The sequence below is a fragment of the Grammomys surdaster genome, unplaced genomic scaffold (assembly GCF_004785775.1).
Source record: "Grammomys surdaster isolate TR1022 unplaced genomic scaffold, NIH_TR_1.0 233, whole genome shotgun sequence".
Taxonomy (NCBI): Eukaryota; Metazoa; Chordata; class Mammalia; order Rodentia; family Muridae; genus Grammomys; species Grammomys surdaster.
This window is the reverse complement of record NW_021604678.1, coordinates 6231250-6254366: the sequence shown is the minus strand read 5'-3', so window position 1 is coordinate 6254366 and position 23117 is coordinate 6231250. Positions and strand designations below refer to the sequence as shown.

The 23117-nt window shown below is 40.1% G+C and overlaps 1 protein-coding gene across 2 annotated transcripts in view; it reads left to right on the top strand.

Moving 5' to 3' along the window:
- Cfap299 (cilia and flagella associated protein 299) overlaps window positions 1–23117 on the top strand; it is a 510741-nt gene that overhangs the window by 21786 nt on the left and 465838 nt on the right. For both annotated transcript variants that reach the window (XM_028773699.1, XM_028773700.1), the window contains exon 2: window positions 13824–13954. In XM_028773699.1, coding sequence (XP_028629532.1) covers window positions 13824–13954 — 131 coding nt within the window. The remainder of the gene's footprint in view (window positions 1–13823; window positions 13955–23117) is intronic.

Genomic DNA, 23117 nt, shown 5'->3' with positions numbered 1-23117 from the left:
GGGGATGACCTGAGAGGAATATGAGGCAAAGAATATAATGAAAATAATAAAAGCATTCTATTAACATACTGCTTGTATTGGGAGAGGACAGCATGGAAAGAATGAAAAGCTGGTTGCCTCACAATAGGGAAATCATCAAATAAACTTGACTGTATGCAGATTAAAAAATGTATTGCTAGAAAAAACCTAAATGAAATTCTATAAAAGATAAGTTGCTATTTTAATGGGCTTGCCTTTATATGTTACTTGGTTTATTACTCCTGAAGCTTTCAGTGTCCTCTCTTCGTCCTGTACATTCAGTCTTTTGGTTATTATTTGTCATGATGAGTGTATTTTCTGGTCCCATCTGTGCTTCATGTTCTGTATGGTTTTCATACATTGGATATTTTCCCCCCATGATTATTTTTTTGTACCTTTGTTCTTTTTTCTTTATATCTATTATTTATAGGTTTAATATTTCTGTGATGTCACAGATATCCTGGATGTTTTGCGCTGGGAAATTTGAGATTCAACATTTTCTTTCACTGAGGTACTCATTTCTTCTAGACCATATGATCTAGACTTGAAATTCTTTCTTCCATGAGTTTTATTTTGTTAGTGAGGCTTACTGCTGAGCTTTCGCTTGATATCCTGAGTTTTTCATTTCCAGTTTTTTCTTTCAGTTTGGGTTTTCTTTAATGATTCTATTTCCTTGTTGAATTCTACTTTAATGTCTTGAATTGTTTCAATCATTTCATTTAACTGTGTTTTCCTGGTCTTCATTAAGGTCATTCACTCACATTCTTTTTAAGAACTCTGAACATGTTCATAATTACTATTTTGAAGTTCTTGGTTTGTGCTTCAGCTAACTTGCTTTTCTCAGGGCCTCTCACAGTAGGTCTTCTGGCTTCTGGAGGATGCATGTTGTTTGCTTGTTCATGTTTATGATTTTGCTCTGAGTTTTAGTCATCTGAGGTTGTGGAGTTTGAAGTGTTTCTTGGTAGAGATAGATATCTCCTCTGGTCACTGTAGGGTAGGGGTTTGTTTGGTCTTTGGTTGCTGTTGTCCACTCAGTGCACTAGCCAAGTGCAGCACCTGAGGGGTTTCTGAGTCCCAGGCAACTGCAGCAGCTTTGGTACCTCTTTAAAAGTCACTGGGCAGAAAATCTGTGGATCCCCCAACAACAGTTATTACTAGATGGATGATTAGATACTGTTCTTTATGAAGGCACTACCTACCTACAGTTGCAGAAGGTAAAGAAATCCAAGCTGAATTTTACCTGAAAACTTCCTTTGTGTTATCTTCTTTGGTAGTTCTAGAAGTTACTGTGTAGGGAAGGGGGAGAGAGTCATCAGTGGTATTTCCTGCAGTGAAATCTCAATGTGCAATACTGCAAGGTGTGCATGATGGTTATGGGAGTGACCAGTGGCTTTCTGATTAGATCTGAGGCTAAACAGGAGGACTCTCATGTCGGTTACTGTAAGCCAGATCAAAATCCCATGGGACAGGAGGTCCTAGGTCCTACAAGAGAAACCACTCCCATTGTGCTAACTGCTAATGTCATCAAACTGCTTTCTAAATCATTTTTTCACTCCTAAGTTAGCGCACTGCTCTCAACTTTGGCCAGAGAATAAGGCTGAGGAAATATCTGGATGGCAAGCAAAAGAAACGTGGAGCAAGAGTGTGATGAAATGTGGGGATTGCTGCCTCCGGATGTGACATGGCTGCTATACTCATAGACTGACTATTGTTATGACTGCTTGCACAATGTCAGACCAACAGGAGTGGTCAGCATTCTAGAGGAAGCTCGGATGGGATCAGAGAGTTATGGAAAGACAAAAGAAGAGGGTATGTGAGTAGGAGGGGGACATATTGTGGGGTGTCCAGGAGAAGTAAGAGGGGTAGTGAAAGATGTCTGTGACCAATATATACAGGATATGAAAGTAAAGAATTAAAGAATAAATTAACCAAATCAAAGCATTAACATGCCAAAAGTAAAAAATACCCCAAAATTATGATTCGTGCATATACAGAACAAGCACTGAAGAAATCCTAAACCTACCTTATAGATAGACTTATAGATAGATAGACTATTTTTAAACACTTATAGAATATTTAATTCTCAGAGTTTAATTAATATTCAAGTTAGAAACCTGATGACTGTAGCTGCTATTGGCAGTCAGGCCAATACAATGCAATGCTTCAATGTAATGAAAATGCCCTAAGTATTTAGAAGGAGCCAGACTAGAATTATGGTTAAAATGCTATAAAATTGGCTGAAATTTTATTAGAACAAAACCGAGTTGAACAAGCAAATAAGGGTTGAGCTAAAAACAATTCATTCACTAGCAATTAACAGTGTGATCTCAACAGAAGACATGAAGTGAGCAGAAATGAATAGAGTCCAGAACTTCTGGAGTAAGCATTGTCAGCCACCCTCATGTGTGTGACAGCAGACTTAACAAGAGCTGAAGGGGAAATATTTGAGAAGATAATTAAAAAAGATTTATTTATTTTTGTATATGAGTACTCTATCTGCATGTATACCTGTGTGCCAAAAGAGAGCATCAGATCCCATTGTAGGTGGTTGTGAGCTGCCATGTGGTTGCTGGGAATTGAACTCAGGACTTCAGGAAGAGGTTCTGTGCTCTTAACTACTGAGCCATCTCTTTAACCCAAGATAATCATTTAATGAAAATTATTAATGTAAAACATCAAGAACTTCAACAAACTCCAAGCTTAATAAACACAAAAGAAACCCACAGGAAGGAATAGCTTCATGGAATCACTAGCAAGTAATGAAGACAAGTCTCAAGTGCAGCCAAGGCAACATAATAGAGCACAGAGTCAAACAAAGACAATAAGGACTGGATCATTTCAGAACCAGAGCACATCAAATAGTAGAATGGTGGTTTTAAAGTGCTGAATGTTACAGAAGCAAAGGGAACCCACACCATAGTTATTGATACCCTTCATAAATGGCAGGAAACTGAAGACACAGTGAACTATGTGTAGTACCTGCACTCATGGAGTTATGGAATATATACGACTGCTAATTTTTATTGTATATTTCATGGAAAGGCATCCAAGATGTGATATTAAGTTTAAAGAATTGGGCATGAGAAGCTTTGCCCAACATGATTCTAATTTTGTTCATAGAAACCTAGGATGGTCACATACATGCCAAGAACAGTGATTGGAAGCCTATGTTCCTGATTGTTAGGACTGTCTCTGAGGGGTCATCTGGGATTTACCATTTGAGCATGTGTTAGTCCAATGTCTTGAAGTTGTATTCAGCAATCAGTTTACATTTGTAATGAAGAAAGCTATAAAGAATATAGAAGTAGCTGTTACATTGTGAAGTTTGTGGCTACATCATCTTTCTCATGATCCAAATAGCACATTTCTGAGTCCTGAGACAGAGAAAAGAGAAATTATGTATAATTTAAAATTGCCTTTGAATTGTCATTCTGATTTTTTTGGTCTTTTTTTTCTCAAATTGTAATTTTTACTTATTCACACACGAGTTATAAACACAAAAAGGCAGGACATGGAAAAGGGGATGACACTGGAGCGTGGGTGTTCAGGGGGAATACAGATATCTTTCAGAACAGTGTATCGGCTGGGTGAAGGTTCAGGGTACAAGTCGCTATGACTCTGCCTGTGACTCGCTTGTCCTTATCTAAGTTGGTATTATCTGCCAAGGCCACCTATTTACAAGGTCTATGACTATTCAGGCTGATAAATTTCCACAAAAGCTGGCCTGTTTACAATAGCTTATAGCCATCTGTTTCAATGTTTTTCCACAGAGACCCAAGACTTGGTGTTAGTATACATGTATGACAGGCCTATTGCTGATTTTAGGCCTTTGGCTGATTTTAGGCCTTCAGTGAATAAGCAGGGCTGCCCCTGACATCTCCTCCCTTCTCTAAGTATAGAAGGGCTGTGGCGATTCTAATCTTGCGAAGGCAGAGATAGAGGCTTGACCTCCAGCAATTGAAGGGGACCTTGTAATGGCTCCGGTCCCCCTGTCATTGTCCAGTGAGACATGAGGGCCATACCCATCCTGATGTCTTTTTCCTGGAGAGGGAATACTTTTGACATCAACCCCTATGCAGTCAGGCTTGTCCCTCAGGAAACCCAGAGAGACATTTTTACCTTTTATTTATATTCCCTTGCAGTGCTTAGCCTCACAGCCTAAGCAAGAATTCAGATCCTCAGTCAGAGGGAGTTCTGGGTGGCCCCTCTCTGCTTGGTCTAGGGGTGGAGGTCCCCTCTTTTAGGTTGGGTGGAGGTGGGTTTTGGGAACACCCTGGATAGAGTAACAGCCTCATCTTGGTCCTCGTGGTCCTCCATAGCTAACTTATGATAATGTATCTGAATATGTTTTGCTACCAAATTATTTATCTGTTGTTTCACAAAGTTAGTCCGCCTATTTGAGGCCCAGGGACCAGAAGAAGTAAGCAAAAATAACCCAATTAACGGTCCAAAATGGGAGGAAGTGGGTTGACAACCATGGAGAGGCTGAAAACCAATTCTTGTACCAGCACTCCTCTTTCTCTTTCTCTCTGTCTTTTCTCAGGGACTTCTCTGACATTTTTCATGCTCTCTTTAACCATCCCTGTCTTGTCTACATAAGGCAACCTTCTTCTTTAAGGGCTGTACACAGTCAAGAGCTGTACACAGCCTTTTCTATTGTAATAGAGTAAATCAAGTCCAATAAAGTCCTTTGTGATTTTTGGAGGTCTCTTCAGACAGCAAAACGAGGGATTTCTTCAGATTAGAGATGTCAGTCTCTAGCTGTTTGATATTCTTGTCAATGGCCCGTCGAAGGTCTGAGTAGTATAAGGTTGGAGGCCAGCATCTGGATTAGAACTTCTAACAGCAGACATCATGGGTGATTCATTTTTATCTGGAAAGGAAAAAGAAGGGAATTCTCAGGGAGAATTCTCTTCCCTGGATGTCAATTGTTATTCATCTTATTTATGGTTGGGCCTGGCTTTGTGGGGATATCTATTTATTTCATTAATCTTTTTGGCAGCCATTTAGCTGTGCCTTCTGTGGTATCAAACAGGCATATCAATCCTCGGCCCCATAAGAGAACTGGGTCTGGGCCATTCCCTTTAAGGGTAAGAGGGTCCTTCCCCATAGCTGTGGCATAGTTCTTATTGCTCTCAGTGATGCCAGAGGCAGTCAGCAGCAGATTTGCCATGAGCTTTCAGTTTTAGAGAGTTCACTTTTAGTGAACAAGGCATGATGGAGAGTATTTCAGGGTGATTCCTCCTGGGGGGGGGGTACCGTTCTCCCTCTTTTGTTTTTAAAGCCAATTTTCAGATTTCTTGTAATATCAGGGCAGAAGTGCCAACAGTCGCTCCTTCCACATTCAGAGAGTCATGAAGACCCTATTTAAAGAAATATAAATCTATATTAATAATCTCTTTTATCAAAGGACTGTTATAGCACAGCCGACAACTAATCAGACTATATAATATATCGATTAGTAATAGCTTCTTCTACTTTTTTTGAGATTACTTCTCTTTTGTCAATTAATTGTTGAGGGAAATTAGGATTTACGTCCCTCTTGAGAATATTAAACAGAGACTTAAATTCTTTTGTGGAGAACTTAAAATAAGATCTCAACCAATTTGCATCTCCTAGAAACTTTTGAAAATAATTTGAAATAAGTAAACTATCTCTTTTTTGTTCCAGACCCTTTATCTGTTTTTTTTTTATTGGATATTTTATGTATCTACCTTTCAATGTTATCTCCTCTCCCATTCTCCCCCTAAACCCCTAATCCATACCCCCTTCTCCTATTTTTATGAGAGTGTGCTCTAAACATCCTCCCAGTCCCATCTCCCTGCTCTCGAATTCCCCAACACTAGTGAATCCAAACTTTTGGGGACCATGGCCCTCCACTTCCACTGATGTCTGACAAGGTCATCCTCAATTACCTATACAGGTGGAGACATGAGTCTCCCCCTTTGTGCTCTCAGGCTGGAGGTTTAGACTTTGGGAGCTCTGGTTGAATCTTTTGATACTCCTTCTAAAAAGGACCAAAGCACCCACACTTTGGTCTTCCTTCTTCTTCTTGAGTTTCATGTGGTCTATGTCTTGTGTCCTAGGTATTGTGAGCTTTTGGGCTAATACCCACTTATCAGTGAGTGCATACCATGTATGTTCTTTTGAGATTGGGTCACCTCACTCAAGATGGTATTTTCCAGCTCCATCCATTTGCCTAAGAAATTCATGAACTCATTGTTTTTAATAGCTGAGTAGTACTCCATTGTATAAATGTACCACATTTTCTGCATCCATTCTTCTGTTGAAGGACATTTGGGTTCTTTTCAACTTCTGGCTATTATAAATAAGGCTGCTATGAACGTAGTGGAGTGTGTGTCCCTGTTGTATGTTGAAATATCTTTTGGGTATATGGCCAGGAATGATATAGCTGGGTCCTCAGGTAACAAACACTATGTTCAATTTTCTGAGGTACCACCAGACTGCTTTCCATAGTGGTTGTACCAGCTTACACTCCCACCAACAGTGGAGGAGTGTTCCTCTTTCTCCACATCCTCGCCAACATCTGCTGTCACATGTGTTTTTGATCTTAGCCATTCTGACTGGTGTGAGGTAGAATCTCAGTGTTGTTTTCATTTGCATTTCTCTGATGACTAGTGATGCTGAACACTTTTTTAGGTGCTTCTCAACCATACAAGCTTCTTTAGTTGAGAATTCTTTGTTTAGCTCTGTGCTCCATTTTTTAATAGGGTTCTTTGATTGTCTAGAGTCTAATTTCTTCAGTTCTTTTTATATCTTGGATATTAGCCCTTTATCATATGTAGGGTTGGTGAAGATCTTTTCCCAATCTGTTGGTTGCCACTTTGTCCTATTGATGGTGTCCTTTGTTTTACAGAAGCTTTGCAGTTTTATAAGGTCCCATTTGTCAATTCTTTGTCTTAGATCACAAGCCATTGGTGTTCTGTTCAGGAACTTTTCTCCTGTGCCTATGAGTTCCAGGCTTTTCCCCAATTTCTCTTCTGTTAGTTTCAGTGTAGCTGGTTTTATGTGGAGGTCTTTGATCCACTTGGAATTGAGCTTTGTACAAGGAGATAAGTATGGATTAATTTGCATTCTTCTACATGCTGACCTCCAGTTGGACCATTGGTTGAAAATGCTGTCTTTTTTCCACTGGATGGTTTTAGCTCCTTTGTCAAAGATCAAGTGACCATAGGAGTGTGGGTTCATTTCTGGGTCTTCAATTCTACTCCATTGATCTTCCTGCCTGTCTCTGTTCCAATACCACACAGTTTTTATCACTATTGCTTTGTAGTACAGCTTGAAGTCAGGGATGGTGATTCCCCCAGAAGTTCTTTTATTGCTGAGCATAGTTTTCGCTGTCCTGGGTTTTTTTTTATTCCAAATGAATTTTAAGATTGCTCTTTCTATCTCTGTGAAGAATTGAGTGGGAATTTTGATGGGGATTGTATTAAATCTGTAGATTGCTTTTGGCAAGATAGCCATTTTTACTATATTAATCCTTCCAATCCATGAGCATGGGAGAGCTTTTCATCTTCTGAGATCTGTTTCGATTTCTTTCTTCAGGGGCTTCTTGTCATACAGGTCTTTTACTTGCTTGGTTAGATTCACACCAAGGTATTTTATATTATTTGTGACTATTGTGAAGGGTGTCATTTCCATAGTTTCTTTCTCAGCCTGTTTACCTTCAAGTAGAGGAAGGCTACTAATTTGCTTGAGTTAATTTTATATCCAGCCACTTTGCTAAAGTTGTTTATCAGGTTTAGGAGTTCTCTGGTGGAAGTTTTGGGGTCACTTAAATATACTATCATATCATCTGCAAATAATGAGATTTTGACTTCTTCCTTTCCAATTTGTATCCCTTTGACCTCCTTGTGTTGCCTAATTGCTCGGGCTAGGACTTCCAGTACTATATTGAATAGGTAGTGGGAGAGTGGGCAGCCTTGCCTAGTCCCTGATTTTAGTGGGATTGCTTCAAGTTTCTCTCCATTTAGTTTGATGTTGGCTACTGGTTTGCTGTATATTGCTTTTACTATGTTTGGGTATGGACCTTGAATTTATGATCTTTCCAAGACTTTTATCATGAAGGGATGTTGAATTTTGTCAAATGATTTCTCAGCCTCTAGTGAGATGATTATGTGGTTTTTTTTCTTTGAGTTTGTTTATATCATGGATTACATTGATGGATTTCCGTATATTGAGCCAACCCTGCATTCCTGGGATAAAGCCTACTAGATCGTGATGGATAATTGTTTTGATGTGTTCTTGGATTTGGTTCACTAGAATATTATTGAGTATTTTTGCATAGATGTTCATAAGGGAGATTGGTCTGAAGTTCTCTTTCTTTGTTGGGTCTTTTTGTGGTTTAGGTATGAGCATAATTGTGGCTTCATAGAATGAATTGGGTAGTGTTCCTTCTGTTTCTATTTTGTGGAATAGTTTAAAGAGAATTGGTATTAGGTCTTCCTTGAAGGTCTGATAGAATTCTGCACTAAAACTGTCTGGTCCTGAACTTTTTTTTTGGTGGGGAGACTTTTAATGACTGCTTCTATTTCTTTTGGGGTTATGGGACTGTTTAGATGGTTTATCTGATGCTGATTTAACATTGGTAACTGGTATTTGTCTAGAAAATTGTCCTTTTCATCCAGATTTTCCAATTTTGTTGAGTATAGGCTTTTTGTAGTAGAATCTGATGATTTTTTGAATTTCCGCAGTTTCTGTTGTTATGTCACCCTTTTCAGTTCTGATTTTATTAATTTGGATACTATCTCTCTGCCCTTTGATTGATTAGTCTTGCTAAGGGTTTATCTGTCTTGTTGATTTTTCTCCAAAGAACAAGCTCTTGATTTTGTTGATTCTTTGTATAGTTCTTTTTGTTTCTATTTGGTTGATTTCAGCCCTGAGTTTGATTATTTCCTGCTGTCTACTCCTCTTGGGTTTATTAGCTTCTTTTTGTTCTAGGGCTTTCAGATGCGTTGTCAAGTTGTTAGTGTGTGCTCTCTCCAGTTTCTTTTTGTATGCACTTAGGGCTATGAATTTTCCTCTTAGCACTGCTTTCATTGTATCCCATAGGTTTTGGTATGATGTGTCATCATTTTCATTAAATTCTAAAAAGTTTTAAATTTCTTTATTTCTTCCCTGCCCAGATTATCATTGAGTAGGGTGTTGTTTAGTTTCCATGTGAATGTGGGCTTTCCATTGTCTTTGTCATTATTGAAGACCAGCCTTAGACCATGATGATCTGATAGGATACAAAGGATTATTTCAATGTTTTTGTATCTTTTGAGGCCTGTTTTGTGCCCAATTATATGGTCTATTTTGGAGAAGGTACCATGAGGTGCTGAGTAAAAGGTATATTCTTTTGCTTTAGGGTCAAATGTTCTATAGATATCTGTTAAATCCATTTGGTTCATAACTTCTGTTAGTTTTACTGTATCTCTGTTTAGTTTCTGTTTCCATGATCTATGCATTGCTGAGAGTGGGGTGTTGAAGTCTCCCACTATTATTGTGTGAGGTACAATGTGTACTTTGAGCTTTTGTAAGGTTTCTTTTATGAAAGTGTGTCCTCTTGCATTTGGTGCATAGATATTCAGAATTGAGAGTTCATGTTGGTCGACTTTTCTTTGACAAGTATGAAATGTCCTTCCTTATCCTTTTTGATAGCTTTAAGTTGAAAGTCAATTTTATTCGATGTTAGAATGGCTACTCCAGATTGTTTCTTAGGGCCATTTGTTGGGAGCCAACTCCTAGCCAAAAGCGGCTATCATCTTTACAGCCATCTCGAGCCATATACCCTGACAAGAGACTTATTTTCAACAGCTGGCAACAGCTGAGCACACTCTGATAGACATCTTGTTTTTCTCACATATCTTGTTTTCCTGTTTAGTGCCACCTGCTGCAAGGCGCACGTGGTCTCCACGCTGCTGGGTGCACGTGGTCTCCTCACGGCTAGCTAGGCGCACGTGATATCCACGCTGCGAGGCACATGATGTAGTCCCTTCAGCTGTGCTTGTCCACGAGGGCAAGGCACGTGGTAAAGGGTACAAATACCCAGGATTTCCTTCCAATAAAGAGACTTGATCAGACACCCTGACTTGTCTCCATTCTTTGCGTCTCCATCCCACTCTCTCTCTCTTGCTAGGCCCTGACCCAGGGACTGGAGCAGTAGAACGGGCCGTTACAAAGTGGCCCCCCGAACGTGAGGCAGCTCGGGTGGCTACACCATTTGCTTGAAAAATTGTTTTCTAACCTTTTACTCTAAGGTAGTGTCTGTCTTTGTAGCTGAGGTGGGTTTCCTGTATGCAGCAAAAAGCTGGGTCCTGTTTTCTTATCCAGTCTGTTAGCCTGTGCCTTTTTATTGGGGAATTGAGTCCATTGATGTTAAGAGATAAGGGAGTTGTTGCTTCCTGTCATTTTTGATAATAGTGGAGGCATTGTTTCTGTGGTTATCTTCTTTTGGGTTTGATGGAAGAGGATTATTTTCTTGCTCTTTCTAGGGTATTTTTGCCCTCTTTGTATTTGAGCTTTCCTGCTATTATCTTTTGTAGTCCTGGATTTGTGGAAAGATACTGTGTAAATTTGGTTTTGTCATGGAATATCTTGGTTTCTCCATCTATGGTAATTGAGAGTTTTGCTGGGTATAGTAGCCTGGGTTGGCATTTATGTTCTCTTAGGGTCTGTTTGACATCTGTCCAGGATCTTCTGGCTTTTATAGTATCTGGTGAGAAGTCAGGAGTAATTCTGATAGGTCTGTCTTTATATGTTACTTGGCCTTTTTCCCTTACTGCATTTAATATTCTTGGTTTTGTGCATTTTGTGTTTTGATTATTATGTAACAGGAGGTATTTCTTTTCTGATCTAGTCTATTTGGCATTCTGTAGGCTTCTTGTATGATTATAGGTATCTCATTCCTTAGGTTAGGGAAGTTTTCTTCTATAATTTTGTTGAAGATATTTATTGGCCCTTTAAGTTGGGAATCTTCACTCTCTTCTATACCTGTTATCCTTAGGTTTGGTCTTCTCATTGTGTCCTGGATTTCCTGAATGTTTTGTGTTAAGAACTTTTGCATTTTGTGTTTTCTTTTACAGTTATGTCAATATTTTCTATGGTATCTTCTGCACCTGAGATTCTCTCTTCTATCTCTTGTATTCTGTTGGTGATGCTTGCATCTATGACTCCTGATTTCTTTCCTAGGTTTTCTATCTCCAGAGTAGTCTCCCTTTGTGCATTATTTATTGTTTCTACTTCCATTTTTAATGTCCTGGATGGTTTTGTTCAATTCCTTCACCTGCTTGGTTGTGTTCTCTTGTAATTCTTTAAGAGATTTTTCTGTTTCCTCTTTAAGGGCTTCTACCTGTTTACCTGTGTTTTCCTCAAGTTTTTTGATAGTGTTATTTATGTCCTTCTTAAAGTTCTCTATCATCATCATTAGAAGTGATTTTAGATCTGGTTCTTGCTTTCCTTGTGATATGGGGAATTCAGGACTTTCTAACGTGGGAGAACTAGATTCTGGTGATGCCAAGTACCTTGGGTTGCTGATGCTTATGTTCTTGTGCTTGCCTTTTGCCATCTGGATCTCCTTTTTGCTATCTGTGCTGCCTCTGACTGGAGCCTGTCTTTCCTATTATCTAGGTTGTGTCAGAACTGTTTGGAATGGGTTTTGCTGCTGGGGTTAGAGCTGAGGCCTAAGATCTGCTCAATGCTCAGGTGGAGACCGGAAGGAATCAGTGTTCCCGGCCAGGAGTGAATTCCTGGGTCTCAGTGGATCCCGTTTACTCCCTGTTTAAGGCAAATGTTGCTGCCTCCTTGCCTAAGATACTGCTCGAATTAGAGCTTTTGGGAGCCCCGCTTCCTCTGGTTTCTGTGAGATTAGGTGCAGAGCTTACTCCCGGGATCTGCTGAGCGCTCGGGCCCAGACCAGAAGGAACCAGTGCTCTGGGCCAGGAGTGAATTCCTGGGTCCCATTGGGTCCCAGTTACTCCCTGTTTGGGGTGGGTGTTGCTGTCTTTTTTACTTGAGATATTGCCCAAGTTAAAGCTCCTGGGAGGCCCTCTTCTTCTGGGTTATGTGAGGTTGGTTACAGAGCTGCCACTTGGGATCTGATTTTTTTGGTCTTATTTGGATTTTTTTAATATCCATCTTATATTTGGATGGTATTCTTTTAAATAGTGGTAACAGGAAAACTGTTAAGTCTTAACCTTAGTCATTAATGATATTGGAGGGTCGGGAAAATCCATGCCACAATTTTGTAGCTAAGATTCTATTTTAACACCTCCCCCTCCAGTTATGGATCCTTGGGATATCTTGGACCTGTGCTTCATTTGGTGGAATAGATCTGCACTTTAGTGGCATGTCCAGAGATAGTAGAATCCTGCTACATGAGGCAACCATGGTTAGGTTTTGTCTAATTCCAAGAGCTTTTGTGTTGTGATATATCCAATTTCAGAACTATCCAAATGGATTTGTGTAACTGAGTCAAGACCCAAAGTCATGCAAAATTTAGAGAATAAAGTACATTTAAAAAAAAAACCACATCAAAGGTCCTCAGCATGTAATTGATCACAAGAAATTTATGTCTTGGAGGAGTCTTTCCATCTTGCTGAATAGACTCCTATCTACAAACTCAGTTTAGAAGAATATTTAAGGTGATTTATACTCAAATTGAAAGCAAACCTTCAATCTGTTTTGCTCTTTCTATTAAAGATTGATTCCACTAGGTGGAGGCATTTGCTCAGTTTTGTGGCTCCCGTGAACTAAACAGCATTAGGGAAGTCTGTTAAGTAGGACATTGGAAACAAGCCCGGATGCTCCTATGCCGGGAGGTTTGCACTGTCATGGCATGCTAAGTGCATGCATATCCTATGGAGTTTGGAGTTTTAACAGGGTTAATGTAAAAGTTATTTGTTGGGTGGAACAGATTAGTAATCTAGCATTTTTCACATATCTATTTAATCATTAGTCCCCTATTCATTACTGTTTAAAATATAATGTATGCTGTTTTCATCCTATTTTAAATGTTTTCCATGTTGTTAATGTGATTATTGTTGATAGATAAATATTTTATTTAATAGTTTGTATTACTAACATCATGTAAAACAATAACTCTTTAAGCCACAAGGGAGTTGTGTGTATATATACATATATGCATATATACATATATATACACACATACACACACACACACATATACACTATGCTGTATACTTAACTATGTTCATGATACAATTCTTAAAGTAACTGAAATATGGCAGGCCTAAAATCCTGTGGGGGAATCTGTTTCTGTCAACTCCAGGTGTCTGCGGCTCTCCTCTTGGGTGTCTCCTTTTCTGTTTTTATTGGGAGCATCATTATTCAGGAATAATATCTTTTCAGTTAAGTAGGAAATTCCTCTGCTCCTCTTTAGTTGCGTTTGAAGTTGTACTGTTCTGGGTCAGTTAATTGACTTAAGTCAGTCTGAAGCCCTGGGCTGTCTGAAAGGACCCCTTCTCTTCGTGTGCATTTATTCTCAGTGCCTTTCTTGTATGGACACCAGTGTCTCTGATGATCTTGCTTTAAAGATACACTGTTAATTGACAGATTTTTGCCATCTGATCCCTTGGAGAAAGTTTGGTGGTTGATGTTTCTCTTCTCATCTTATATCTGTGGCTACAAAAGGACCAAATGTGTCTAATCGTACTGTCAGGAGGCAGTTTTGCATATGTAATAGCCTTTCTCTTCTTTCAAAGAAGGACACTTAGCTTAAACAATTGTTTCGAATGCATTGAAAACAATTCACCCACACATCTGCTGGTTGGTTTCTCCCTCAGGATGAAAGCCTGGCTCGCCAGCTGGTGGAGCTAGGCTACCGAGGGACAGGAGAAATCGTGAAAAGAGAAGATTTCGAAGCCAGAAAGGCAGCTATCGATATTGCAAGACAGGCTGAAAGAACACAGAAAAAGTAAGTGTCCATGTTCTACATTCAGATGTTATATTCCAAGGTGTCTGTAAAAATACAACCTTTCTTGATTATGATAACCTGGAAGTTCTGCTTGGAGCAGTAAGGCTTGAGATGCCCTAACCTTGAACCGACAGTCAAGAAGCAAAGGGACTGTCATATGCTTGCAGTAATGCTTTGTGAGAGGAGTTGGATCTACTAACTTAAGAAATCTAAGTTCTAAAATATGACCATTGTGTCAATAAAGTCATGTTATAAAGTAACTCACTAGGACCAGTTTTATGCATTTACACACGAAATGTATGTGACATTTGCCTTAGTAGTCTTTGTCCTTTTGAGGCATATAAACCTTGGCATTGTTTATATTCTTGAACTTCTCAAACACTAATTCATGTAAAGACAGTAACTGTCACTGGCTTGTTTTAATGTGACTACTATAGGTAATATAAAGTTTGCATTGAATAACATCTATTAAGATAGGTAATTAGGAACCAGGGAGATAGCTCATTTGTTCAAGTGCTTGCTGTAAAAGCATGAAGACTTGAGTTAGATCCTCAGAACCCATATGAACAACTTGCCATGTGCTGTGCACTTGTAATACCAATGTTGGGCGGGCGGAGACAGCCCCGTCCCCGAGACTCACCGCCTAGTCAGCTTATCCTAACGCTCGAGTCCTAAACCCACGAGAGACCCAGTCTCACAGAACCAGGTGTGAGCCACTGAGGAACAACAGACACGTAAGTTTGCCTTCTGGCATTCACATGCATATGTCCATATGTGCATGTGCACCTGTACACATATGAGTGCACACTTCTACAGATGCACACACATATATACACGAAGATAGGTAATGGAAAAACATTCTCCTAGGCTGAACTGCATCAAACAGGTAAGACAGTTTAAAGGAGTTGATAAAACAACTGTATTTAATTTTAAAAGGTCCTTAAATTTTAAGTGTTGGGGATGATAACTACTTAGAAAACACTGAATTGTTCTTAGATGCAGTCTTTTAAAAACACCTACTCATTATCGTTAGAAATTTCCCATATGTGCAGAAATAATTGATCGGACCAGGAAGTGAATGGGTTCTAGGAAAGTATTGCTTTAGATCATTATAGTGGTTATTGTGTTTCTGAACCACCTAATCCTATGTTTTAACACGTGAATATTCAGCAATATATGCTTTCTATTGTGTGTCCATAATGTGTAACCTCAAGAGGCATAATAGTAGAAGTATTCATAATTTCTACCATCAGTGTGACAGTCCTCCACAGTATTTCACAGGACTGGAACCTGCTATTGCTTAAACTGAATACTTGCCTAGACCAGGTTCTTAGGCTGAGGGCCAGTCAGTCAGCTCATAGCTTGTGACTTTTTGGATTACGACCCTCATTTCTTTATCATTTGTCATCAGGAACGGGTGTTTGCCCCAAGAGATAGTCCGTATTCCTTTTCTTTTGTTCTCTTCTTTTCCTTGCAATAGTGGCTTGCCCTATAAATCTCCCTACTCTCTACTGTGAGATCTTTGCTCTGACAGGGAAAGTTCTCTCCTTTAGTGACTGTGATAAGACTTCTGTGATGGCAGTAGGCCTAGCTAGATGACTCAGGCTTATCGATAGTAGGTCTAGCTAGATGGTTGAGGATCTTCTTCAGGTTTCAGAGTCTAACCTGCATGACATTATGTAAGGTCCATTTTTGTCTGTGAGGCTACAAATTCTTAGCAATAGGAATGGTCCTCCTTGAAGGAAACTTCTACCATGACAGGAAATTCATACAACCTCAGTGACTTACACACAGTTGGTCACTTCAGCCTCTAGCCTTATAATTTGTAACTATGCAAGTTTTATATGTAGGGCTATATATGTCTTATAGAAGACATCAGAGAGACGGACAGAGATATAGAGAATTAATTTACATTTATATGTCCTTTTATAAGATATAGAAACTATTTCATGTTGAGAAGTGTTGGTCATGTTTAAAGTTTACATTCTGTCCACGTCACATGTCCATTTTGTGTTTGACCGTCAAAGTAGATTTTTTTTCTATGTAATGGTCTCTTTAACTGTCTGGAGCTGGAAGTCATCAGGGTACTCAAGTGCCAGTCTGGGAATGGGGAGGCCAGTCCCCACCCAGAACTTCTAGGACAGGAAGGTCCTTTCATCTGCCATCCCTTCTGGTTGTCTTTGTTATGGATGTGTCCCATATGTTGCCTCCTGTCCCACGTGTTGCTCTTTTCCCTGCAAAATCTACTTTAGTGTTGTTGGCAGCACAGCCAGCAGAGGGAGTCAGAGAGCCAAGAATATTTGCTTTTGATAACTTGGACATACACTTGAGGTTCTGGTTGACTACAAACTGTTCCAAGTTAGAAATCAGATACAGTGTGCTCACCACGTCTCTACCCTGCAGATGAGACGCTCCAGCATGTCACAGTTCTCCTGGTTTAGCAATTGCAGAGTGGCCATATGGAGATAGATGTGTTGGAGTATTTCACGTATAATAATTCTTCATAGGGCTGGGCGGTGGTGGCACACGCCTTTAATCCCAGCACTTGGGAGGCAGAGGCAGGTGGATTTCTGAGTTCGAGGCCAGCCTGGGCTACAGAGTGAGTTTCAGGACAGCCAGGACTACACAGAGAAACCCTGTCTCGAAAAAACCAAAAACAACAACAACAATAATTCTTCATAGGAAAAAATAAACTGGAGGGATAGAAGTTAAATACAATGGGAAGGGATATTGTTTGTGAGGGGAGTCACAGAAGAAGGAAAAATTTGAAAAAGAATTTTGAGTGTTTAATCATGTGCAAATATTCATAGATGGGCAGTGCACTAGGCACTCGGCCAGGTTCTGGGACTACAGTAGAGTCCAAGGCTTGCTTACAGCTCTTGAGGAGTTTAAAGGCTAGGTGAATAAAATTAAATCATTGGTTGGGATGGAAAATGGAAAACAGCTTGGCAATTTTTCAAAAAAATTAAACAGATTCTTACCATATGGCCCAGCAATTTTACTCCTAAGATTATCCCCAAGGGAATGGAAAACACGGGCAGGTAAGTACTCATACAAGGATGCTGAAAGCTGCATTATTCATGGTCGCTTCAAAGGGGGAGCAATCCAAATGCCTAATAACTGATAAATGGCTAAAAATGTGGTATAGAAGTGTAATTGGGCACCATTGAGCTATAAAAATATAATGTGCTTTTCTGTGCTCCAGCACAGATAGATCATGAGATCAAAGGGGCCAATGAAAGGAACTGCACACAGAAGCCCACTGTGCTCTGAGCGACGTGGCCTCACAGGCTAGGGCATTTGCATATTGGTTCCCAGGTGGGGGCGCTCTATGTGGAGGCTTAGGAATTGTGGCCTTGTTGGAGGAAATATGGCACTGGGAGTGGGTTCTAACATGGTCATGGGATATGCCCATGTCCTCTCGTATCTATTATTATTGTTGTTTTTATTCTTGTTTTTATTATTATCTCACATGTCTACCCTCTCACACTGCCTTTGTCTTAATAAGCACTGAAAAAGTCAGGGTGTGGAGGCATATATTTGTAGTTCTAGCTATACAGAAGACAGAGGCAGAAGGGTAGCTTGAGCTCACAAGCTTGATAACAACCTGAGCAGTGTAATGTGACCCAATCTCAAGACCAAAGTACTAGAGCCAGCAACCTAGCTCAGCAAGGTCACTTACCACCAAGACGGATTACGTGATATGATCCGTAAGACCCACATGGCAGAATGGAGAACTGACTTCTATAAGTCATCCTCTAACCTCTATACAAGGGCCCTGGCATGTACCCCTCCACTACACTGTAAATACATAAAATGTAATAGGAATTAGCCCTCCCCTCCCCCAGTACTGGAGAAGCTATCCTGTGACAGACAGAAATAATGGTTACCTTTCTCTTAACTGTTGGGCCCCATTTTGGCCCTGGTTTGGGCCTTGAGGACAAACCTGAGCCTGACTCGAGTTTCTGTGGCCTTGTGGGAGAGCCTAAGCCTGTGTTGAGTTTTGAGACCTATCTCAGTCACTTCTGTATTGGGGTGACTCAGCAAGACCTGTTTGGCCTTGCCTCTGCCTGCCAGTCACCCCATACCCTCCATGTCACCCTTCCCTGCCTCCTATGTCATCTCACCCCACCAAAAATCCCCCTCCCTATGCTCCAAATTTATGTGAGAGGCTGATGTAATAAAGTTGAGTTCCTGCTTTGACAAGACTCCCAGCTTGGTGTGTTGCTTTTGGGCCTTCAACATTCGCCATCCGGCTCAGCCTGGACCTGCTGGAAAGGAGCAGACACTTAACTTCTGGTCATCTATAAACCAATGTAATGATTTAAAATGTTTTTTAAAACTAAAACGTTGTAACAATTAAATGTTGCTAGGTGTTGTGGTACACACTGTTAATTCAGACTTTAGGGAAGTAAGACTCCCACCATATCTCTAGTCCACTTTCTGTGTCATGATTGCTATTCAGAACTGAAGCCCTCAGCTCACTGCTCCTGCCTACAAATCTCAGATCTGCCATCATGGACTCTAACCATCTGGAACTGTAAGCCCAAATAAATACTTCCCTTGGTCATAGTGTTTTATCACAGCAATAGAAAAGCAACAAATACAAGCCATAAATTGTATAATTTAACTTAAGGAAGATTCGCAGAATAGGTGAATCCACGAGACAAGTAAGTTCACAGTTGTCAAAGGACTGGATGAAGGGTTACAGAGGGCTGCTAATGTTAGTGAGGTATCTTTTGTGAGGGATAAAATATGCAAATAGGAATGACAGTATTTGCATTATTTTTAAAATACATTCAAAGCTACTGAGTCATGTGCATGCAAACCAAAAACCTATTTAGTATCAATTTTATGTGTATGAGTGTTTTTGCCTACATGTATACCCATGTACTGTGTGCATGCCTGGTACTCATGGAGGCCAGGAAATGGTGTTAGGTCCCCTGTAACAAGTTACAGATTGTTATAAACCTTCTGTGGATGATGGGAAGGTACCCAGTGCTTTTAACCACTAATTTACCTCTCTAGGACATTTACAATAATATTTATATCAATAAAAAGGTAATTAGGAAGCTACCATATGACCCAGATCTATCACTTTTGGGCATATAACCAAAAATTTTATTATGCTACAGAGGCACCTGCATATCCATATCACAATAAGTCGGAAATAGAATGAGCGTAGCTGTCCATTAAATACTGAATGGGAAATAAAAGCATGATACAGATGTACAATGGAATTCTGTTCATGTGTAAAAAAAAAGTGAAAACGAAATTTCAGATGAATGGATGAAACTGGAAAAATGATAATACAGAGAAAGTAAGGCAGGTCCAGAAGGACCCACTACACAAGGGTCCTAACTCCCTCCTTAGTTCTCGTGTAAGGCAGGTCCAGAAGGACCCACTACACAAGGATCCTAACTCCCTCTTTAGTCCTCGTGTAAGGCAGGTCCAGAAGGACCCACTTCACAAGGGTCCTAACTCCCTCTTTAGTTCTCTTGGTTTAACTCCAGGTGTTCCTGGAAGCCATGAAACTGGGAGGGGACAGAACTGTCTTCAAGAAGGGTAGACAGTGTATCACAGGTGAGAGAAGTGTGGAGAAGGAACTGTGGTGGCTGAAAGCTTTAAGCAGGGAAGGCATGGGGGGGGGATGAGAGTATGGAGAGGAGTCGCTGAAACCAGGAGGGAAATCTCACACTACATCCCTTACCTTGCTCCCCCACAAAATGCAAGAGAGGTGGAGATGAGTCGCCCCACATAGTCAGAGAATGCTGATCTAAAAACAGTGGATTACTAGACAATTTTCTGTCCCAGGTGTGAGATACCTTCACAGGAGTTGGTCAGGAATCCAGAAGCTCCACAAGAAGCTTTTTCTATATTACTGAGACAAAGTCTTACTACATTGCCCAGACTGGTCTCTTGTGTAGTAGAAATTACTCAATCCCAACTTGGGGTTTCTACTCTGCCTTTATACCATTTAGTTCCCAGATAAAAAAACAGACTTAACCTTTATATTTACAATCAGCCCTAATCAGCACAAGAGCTGGGCAGATACTACTTTCTATGTTGTTGAGTTCTACTTCCTATTGATAACCCTGAGTTACTACTTACTATGTTTCATCTGGGCTACTCTTAACTCCAATTGACCAGCCCACAGGGACACCTTCTCTTTACTCCTAACCCTTGGTGGCTTCTCCTTCCTCCTCCTGTCTTCTTCTCCTTGCTCGTGGTTCCTCCCTGACCCCAAGCCCTCAAAACCTAAACCCCACCTATGTCTTTTCTGCCAAGCTATTGGCTGTCAGCATCATTATACACCAGTCGGAAATAACTTGGGGGCAGGGTCACAGGAGCTATGTGCGGACTCCAGGTCTTGGGATCCTGCACTTAGAATTACAGAAAATAGTAAAAGACAAAGCCTCAACACACTGGAGTGGTAGTAGAGACACATACCATCATGCCTGACTAGACTTGCATTTTTGTTGCATGTATGTATGTATGTATGTATGTATGCGTGTGTTTATAACCACTGTGGACATGTGCCTTTACACATGTGTGGAGATCAGAGACCACTTGCAGGTGTTGGTTCTCTTCTACCAGGTGGCCACAGGGATTGAACTCATTTTCCAACTCGCAATAATCAGGTGTGTTACATGCTGAGCTAGCTTGCCACTCTTCAAGTAGACTTGTAATTAAATTTTAATCTCTATATTTAGATTAATTTTCCAAACTTACACTATTACGGGTTTTTCAATATTTATTTATTGGTTTTTCTTTTACCTGTGAATGTTGAGATTTGTAAATATGCAGACAGATGATGGATATAGTTGTAAAAGTCTTCATTGTGAAAAACGAGACAGTAGACCCATGTTAGTGTATTTTGTGTGATGGGATGTTAAGTACTGGTTATATTATAGATATGGTTTTCTGATGTGCCAAACTCGAAAATTCTGTGCATATTTTAATTTATTTTCTGCTCATGATCATCTTGGTAGTTGTAAATACTATTACCTCTGTTTTCGAGATGGAAACCTAAACACATGGAGTTTATGGAGTTCATACCTAGAGAGGCTAGAAACCAGATGAAAGCTCAGAACTTTAGTTCTTAACAACTACACCCTTTTACTTCGAATACTAAAATATGGTGGTATTAAATGCTACAGCTTCAGAATGTGGGCTCCTCCTTAGACGTTGTTCCCTCTAGTCAAAGTTACTAAGTCATACGACCAAACTAATGTTTGTGGGAGTTGTAGGCATTGGGTCTCTTCTGATGACACTGTCGTGGGAGAAGATGGGATGAGATGCAAGTTTATCTCTGAGAATCTAAGTAATTGGATAATTCACTCTGTATAGCAGATGGGACAATGGTGTTTTGATGACTAAGCATCCGTGACCTTAGCATGTTTGCTTCCACACACTATTAGATAAGTTTTGAAAAGGTGCAGGTGTGTTTTGGTAGTTTTCTCTCTAAGTAGTGAATTTGTAACATTAGCAAAAATGTTTTTGCACCTGGAATTGGACAGTGATAACAAACTTTCTCAAGCTAAGAATAAATTAAGACTAACATTTAGGTTTTTTTTTCCTGTAATTTAAAAATATTTGAATTATAAATAGTTTTGGAAAAACCCACAGCAATAAATAAATAAAATTTGTTTACATAGGTGCTGCTAAACCATTTCCTCTAATAGAGATGGTTCCTTGTGAGGAGTTAATAATCTTCAAAAATGAGAGGCTAGAATATAGGAAATTATTTTTTTGTAGATTCCAAAGTTTTAAAGTAATTCTGGTCTTGTAACTTTTCTCTTTATTCCCACACTACCAGTGACCAGTTCAGATTTTGTTCCTCTGGAGCATAAGCCTCATACTCAGGTAGACTCCTTAAGCTGGCTGTTCTTCCTGTGTCATGCAATACTATGTCTGGAACCTGCTTTTCATTTTGATCCTTGTGTAGGGGCTCTCAGTAGAGTTCTCCCCAGAATGCCCATCTGAATTTTGTCCTTCTGAACTGAGTAGACAGGCTCTTGCCAATTGCTGTATCTTTCTCTGAGCTTTCCTTAGCTGTGTCATGTCTTGCTCACTATAGATGGGCTCTGTATGAGCAGCCATCTTCTGTCCTTCATCTCTGCCTGATCAAAGGCAGTCATCACACCTGAGAAATTTTTAGGTCACCAATCACAGCTGAATAAATGACTTGATTTAGGTGCAAGACTGGCAGTTGACACATGTATAAAATGTATGTTTTAAAAATGTAATTTCTTACCCAGGTAGTGGTGGCATACACCTTTAATCCCAGCACTTGGGAGGTAGAGGCAGGCAGATCTCTGTGAGTTCAAGGCCAGCCTGGTCTACAGAGCAAGTTCTAGGACAGGCAGGGCTATACAGAGAAACCTTGCCATGAAACAACAACAGTTACAACAACAACAGAACAAAAATGTAATTTCAGTTGCTATTTCAGTGCTCCTGTGTGAGACTCCTGTGTTAATGGTTTTTAGATACACATGAAAAGATTTTTATTTGTTTATTCTAGGCATCTAAAATGTTATTTTAAAAGAATTTGTTTTAAACATTTTAAAGAGAATTTCATACATGAGTAATATTTTTACATCATTTCCACTGTTCTGTCTCCACTCCAAATCCTCTTGTGTCCTCCTCACAGACTCTCGACTGTGTGACCTCTTCTTTAACCTTTATTGATATACATATATACAGTTCAGTGTTGACTATTGGTACACGTTCAGGGCTGACTCTTTCTCTCAGCAGTTAACTACCTGTAGCTTTCATCTAGACTTCGGGATTAGGTCACCTTAATCTCCAAGGGATTTTGTGAAGGTCTTCTTAGGCAGCCATATTTCTGAGGTTTCATGGGAGCAGCATTTATTTCTGTGGTGGGATCGTAACTCCTTTGGGTGTATGCCAAAAGTGGAATAGTTGGATCAAATGGTTGGTCTATTCCTAGCCATTGAGGAACCTCCACACTGATTTCCATGGTGGCTGCTCCAGATTGCAGCTTCCTCAGCCGTGAATAGATGCTTATCTTTCCTGACATACATGCTAGGACAGCATCTCCCCCCCTCCCTCCCTTCCTTCCTTCCTTCCTTCCTTCCTTCCTTCCTTCCTTCCTTCCTTCCTTCCTCCTTCCTTCCCTCCCTCCCTCCCTCCCTCCCTC